Source organism: Mya arenaria, chromosome 6 (genome assembly GCF_026914265.1).
Source record: "Mya arenaria isolate MELC-2E11 chromosome 6, ASM2691426v1".
NCBI classification, from domain to species: Eukaryota; Metazoa; Mollusca; class Bivalvia; order Myida; family Myidae; genus Mya; species Mya arenaria.
The window spans coordinates 83,204,839-83,211,160 of record NC_069127.1 but is presented as its reverse complement, the minus strand read 5'-3'; the positions used below and the strand labels follow the sequence as shown (position 1 = coordinate 83,211,160).

Genomic DNA, 6,322 nt, shown 5'->3' with positions numbered 1-6,322 from the left:
ATTGTTTATGTATAGAAATCTTAAACCCGATATAGTTGGAATTGAAACATATATAATCAGTATACGGTAACCTACTGCATTACATCCAGGTAACAAATAATTATTATGATACGCAATATACTACACTTAAACTGTCAAATCAAACAGACTGTCAATATGTTTATGCCTTCCTATCTTAAAATACATGACATACATGTACTTGCTATATATGAACGTCCTTTAAACTTTAGTTTACGGATTTAATATATCCGTGTGTTAAGTGTTTGATTTTACGGCTCACTATTTAATAGGACGAATCTATTAAATAGGACGCATACATACCCACAGTCTGGCTTTACACTGAAACGTTAATCTCTTAAATCTTAATCAATAAACCTACCTGGTGTATGTGTGTCAGGTAAATAAGCAGTCTACACTGAACGTTCACTGTTGTCATGGAGCTTACTGGTGTAAAACTATCAATCTTTGCTGTAGTTGTTGCGTTTATATTATACAGATATACAGTGAAAAATACCAAACTTACAGTGGATACAGTAAACCTTACTTATGACTATATAATTGTGGGCGGTGGCTCCGCCGGGTGTGTACTAGCAGCCCGACTGTCGGAAGACCCGGAAACAAGAGTTTTGTTAATTGAAGCGGGCGGGGAAGAGACGGAAAATGCCAATATTTCCATTCCAGTACAGGCCCTGGCCGTCTGGAAGACGCGATGGGACTGGGGTTATAGAACAACGCCTCAGAAAAACTCAGGATTTGCGCAAATTGGTGGGAAAAATCGCCACTTCTGGCCGAGAGGCAAAGTTCTTGGAGGATCCAACAATTTGAATCTCATGAATTACGTCAGAGGGAGTCGGTAAGTTTACGTTATTTGTGTCAAACATAAGCATAAACAATACTGTAGAACAAGCAATATTTCATTCCAATAAAAGATATCTGTATTTCAATGAAACTTTCTTATATCGTAGGAATGTATATGCTTATCAAAGCGTTAAGTTCTAATAATTTGAATATGTTTTAATAAAATCCGGCAAACGGCCGGTAGCCCCAACTACTAAGACTCCAAAAGGTCAAAAGAATCAAAATACTAACCACAACGCATTTAACATCACACGACAACATCCAGATTTACACAAATGTCAAACTGTCGTTAATATTAAATGGTTGGGTAGCTGCCTTGATAAAGTCGACGTTAACGCAGTGGTTAACGCACGCGTTTCCCCGGGTTCAGTTCCCGGACTGGGCGCGTGTGATTTTAGTTTGTGGTCGCCAATCCAAACAAGTGGATTTCATCCGGGCACTCTGGTTTCCCCAACAACACAAAACCACACTCTCGCATAATATCGTGCTGACAAGGGTGGTTAATATAATGTTGTAATAACTTCTTTCTCAATCGTAGTAAAATAAATAAATTAACATTGACATCTCTTTTGCTATTTAAGATATTTCTGACATGTCATGGTGTTACAGGCATGACTTCGATGAATGGATGGAGCTTGGATGTGAAGGCTGGGGTTATCAAGATGTACTTCCATACTTCCTGAAATCAGAAGACATGCAAATTGATGACCTCAAGAATTCCAAATACCACAGGGCAGGAGGACCTCTCGCTGTCATGAAAGACACTGAGTTCCCGATATGGAAGAGGTTTGTAGACGCAGGAAAAGAGTTAGGGTACTCGGAAGTAGACTTCAATGGTGAAGAACAAATCGGTTTTGCAGCAAGCCAGATCAATGTTAGAGATGGATCCCGTGCTAGTACAGTGTCTGCATTTTTAAGACCGGCGATGAGTAGAGATAATCTACACGTGGTAGTAAATGCTCATGTAACAAAAATCATTATCGAAAGCAAAGTAGCAAGAGGCGTTTATTTCGTTAAGGACAATAAGAAGCATGCTGTATATGCTGATAGGGAAGTCATCCTGTCGGCAGGAGCAATAGGCTCGCCGCAGATATTGATGTTATCCGGAGTGGGGCCTCAGACACATCTGGAAAATCTCAACATACCAGTCATCATGGACTTACCAGTAGGCCAAAACATGGAGGATCATGTGTATTCGTTCATACCCGGAATAATGAGTTCACCAGAAGGACTCACGGGACCAAGAGCCGCGTCCCTCTCGTCTGTTTCACAGTATCTCTTATTTGGATCTGGGCCTTTGTCTTCCACGGGACTAGTAGGGACGGCTTTCCTCAAATCTTCCAAATGTAAAACCAAATACCCCGATTCACAGTTCCATCTTTTTGCATCTCTTCCGATAAAAGAGTTAGCTCATTATTCTGTTAAACAAAAAAAACGGTTTGTTCCCTAATGAGTGGACTGACGGCTTTGCCCTTTTAACAATTCTTCTCCATCCTGCTAGTAAAGGTACTATAATGTTAAAGAGCAACGATCCGTTTGATTACCCAGCAATTGACCCTAATTACTTTGAAAAAGACGAGGATATGCAACAAATGATAGAACTCATGAAAAAAGCCTTGGAAGTGTTGAAAACTAAACCATTCACCGATATTGGAAGTCATTTTAACAGGTTAAATGTACCAGTATGTAACCATACGAAATATCTGTCCGACGAACATCTAAAATGTTTCATACGACATTTTGCTGTAACTCTGTATCATCCTACATCAACATGCAGAATGGGTTCACGAGATGACCCAAACTCTGTCGTCGATCCCCAGTTGCGTGTGAAAGGCATCAGGAACCTACGAGTGGTGGATGCCTCTGTCATGCCCCATGTAACATCCGGAAACACAAATGCTCCGACTATCATGATTGCGGAAAAGGCTGCGGATATGATCAGAGGAATTGACAGCGTGGAGGAGTTGCGCAAAAGGTGGAAAGAAACATGATGACTTTTGAGAATGAATACTTAGCGTCGAACTCATATTGGTTGCGTTTACTGAATTGGCCGGTTTCGAAAAATTCGTAAATTCACAAGTACATGTTTATAGTATGTATCTGCATAAACTGGTCGCCTTCGTGTACATGTTAAACGTTATGGGTGTAGCTGAAATCACGTGTACGGTGACGAAATCACTCATGCTACTCGGCATGTATATAACACATAACACACACTGCACATACAGTAGTTGTACAGTAGTACATATATGTACTGTGTATATGATTGCTTTTGCCTTGACTTTATATCCCTACAGTTGTGTCTTTTTGTTCAAACTAAAATATTGAGTTTTGAAACACGCTCACCTTACGGGATCCGATGTACAATTCCACTTGTTGTATAATCTGTCATTGGCAATATTGCTAAATATGATACGTGGGGACCCTTTACGGTTTTGATAGCATTTTAAAAGGTATCACTATCTGGTTACTATTATGTTAAATAAATGGCCGAAAATCCACTTTAGATAAAGATATTGCAGTGTGTGTTTTTGTTCTTTGATTCAACTGAAATCCGACGTGAAACTTCCAATTCATCAATCTTTCGATGCCAAAATAGATGTTATATTTGTGTTTTCTCTTCATACAAACTCTTTTCAATGCTACCAAAATAAATTTGTGTCACCAGGACCGGTCTTCATATAACATTTTAAATGTTTTTAACATGAAAGTGTGTATTTTGAATCTAATCAATGATAATAGAGTACGATATTATGTAGCGATTATATCATATGGTAAGTGAGATATGAACTTAAGTAATTGACTTAAGTAAGGCCATGACTTAAGGTGTTTTATGAATACCGGCTCAGACATCCGCCATTCACATTGTCGTACATCGGATACGATAAGGTCTTCAAAATACCGGAAGAGATCTATCTATCTGTCGTATGACAGTCCAATCAGCTTAAAGATCTTAGATTGTTTCCGTCCGGGATCTGATCTCGCTTTAGAAACCCTAACTGTGTACTTATAAATGTAGATAAAGTATTGTAATTATTATAATTATTATCTATTATGAAGCATATTGAAATAAACCCAAAAAAACCCACAAAGAGTGATTGTGACTTCTGTGAAGGCCATGTCACTCTGAATGAACGAAGAAACGAAAATTTATTTCAATAAAAGGGCCCATAATACACGTTACAATGCAAATCAAATATATCAAAATGCATATATATAACTAAATAAGAGTTGTGTCTCTTGGTTAATAAAGTTTAAGTGTTTTCTATAGCTAATAGAGTTAATGAACGTAAAGAGCAATGGATTTAATATGGGTAGCATTTTTTCCGATGCCATTATATTAAAGAAATGAACAATGTCAGTATTTCCACGATACCAATAAAACAAATAATTTTCCGGATGTCATTAAACCTTGAACACTTCTATTCCGCATTCTATTGTGAATAAACCCAGAGGTAGGGACATGGGTCTTGTACGCGACATGTCGTCTTAATATGTCAAACTCATGTGGCAAGTTATTTTAAAATATGTCCATACAAGAGAAAGTAATAGCCCGGACACGACAACCTATACTCTATGTCCTTACAAAAGTTCATATTTTCACTGCTGTATAAAAAGGGAAGTATGGAAAACTTGAGACCATTACAATTATTAAATAATGACCATAAAATGCTTGCAATATCATTAACAGCTCGACTTTAAAAAGTTTTACAAAAATATTAGCAATGAACAACAAGTCTACATAAAAAAATTGATTTATTGGAAACAACATCAGAAAAATACTTGATAATATAGATTCTGCTGAACAGATAAGTTGGTGGTCCCATTTCATTTTGGGTTGTTCCAATGTTCCAAAGCTCTATTTTCGTAAAAACCAAGTTTGACCTACCTCGCACCTGCAATTTTCCTGTTTCTTTTTCACATTGATCAACACAAAAATGTACTAAATACATGAACTGAAACCTGTGGTTAATTAGAAATGTTCTTATCTTGTGTGCGACATCAAAACTTCGAATAGCCTCACAACAAGGTTTACATTGCAATATTTTTGTGTTGCCACATTTTACTCTTGTTTTGTTTTCGTTTAGAGGTCCTGATGCTTTTTTGCTGAAATTATGATAATATATATATATATATATATATATATATATATATATATATATATATATATATCTGTTTTAAATATGAAACTTGTAAAAATGTAGTCAGAATGTTTGGTTGTTGTCAATGCTGTTGTTGTTGTTGTTGTTGCTGTTTTGAGTGTTGTTTATGCTGATGTTGTAATTGATGTTGTTGGTGGTGGTGGTGGTGTTTTATTGTTGTTGTTGTTGTTGTTGTTGTTGTGGTGGTGGTGGTGGTGTCCTTTTTTTTGGAATATTTGTCTCCATAAAACTAGGACAATGTCTCTACGGAACGCTAAAAGCTATACGGTATTGCGGTGACTTATGAACGTTTAACCCCCCCCCCCCCCCCCCCCCATTATTAACATTACTTTTGATAGAAAAAACACACACAGCGTTTAAACAGTTTACTTTAATATCAATAAGACATAACTAACATAGATATGACAGGCGATTTTCAACACATAAGAATACTCTAATATGTTTAAACACCATAATTTTGTTTTAACAAAATGGTATAATGTAACATACAAATAGATGCACACGAACTTGCTTTTTGAAGAATACATATACATTGAACAATTGGAGATAATAAACCAAAATTATGTTCATTTTATAACATAAAGTAACTGATTAAACAGATAATGTAAAGCAACGATACACAGAATAGAACATTATCGGGTCAAACCAGTACTGAGTGTACTACACCCTTATTTCGAGTGCCGGGTGCTACTAGTATCAGTTTAAAACAATTTTGGGTTGGAGCGGTTGGGAAAGAAACCAGGGACCTTTAGCAGGCGAACCGCTATGATATATACTTATGATTTAACGTAGAACTTTGTCCATAATATATCGTATTATATATTTGTATATAAACACATTACAACAACTTAAATGAAAAAATGATTAAGACAAATAAGAGGCTTGGCGCAAGTCCGACGTAGTTACACCGGCGGTTAGAACATTGAACGTTCTGTATTTTTTTATGGCAGAAACTTTATAAAAACAGCCGATGAAAAAATCATAACAAAAACCTATATACAAAGGCTTTATATGCAAGAACGTAACATATACTTTGGTCTGCAATATGCTTTCACAAACAATAACATTTATGTTTCAATAAGAACAAAAAATATAGGAGCGATCATTGTTATATTGTTATAGAACGAAAACTGAACCCATTGTTACTAAATTGACACTATGTCCCCTGAAATCTATCATCAAACATGTCAAGAAAATCTGTGTTACGAAATTTGTTTTGGCCAAATAAATACACACAATCATTTTAACCTGAAATTAAACACATGAATTACCAACCCACTCTTTCTCAAAACAAGTTTATT

The 6,322-nt window shown here is 36.3% G+C and overlaps 1 protein-coding gene across 1 annotated transcript; it reads left to right on the top strand.

Moving 5' to 3' along the window:
- Positions 1-250: 250 nt before the first annotated feature.
- Positions 251-4,150, top strand: LOC128236630 (alcohol dehydrogenase [acceptor]-like). The gene is given in 3 exon segments (XM_052951611.1): positions 251-853; positions 1,468-2,278; positions 2,280-4,150. Coding segments are annotated over 3 exon segments (1,800 nt in total). The 5' UTR covers positions 251-434; the 3' UTR covers positions 2,850-4,150.
- The last annotated feature ends 2,172 nt before the right edge of the window (positions 4,151-6,322 follow it).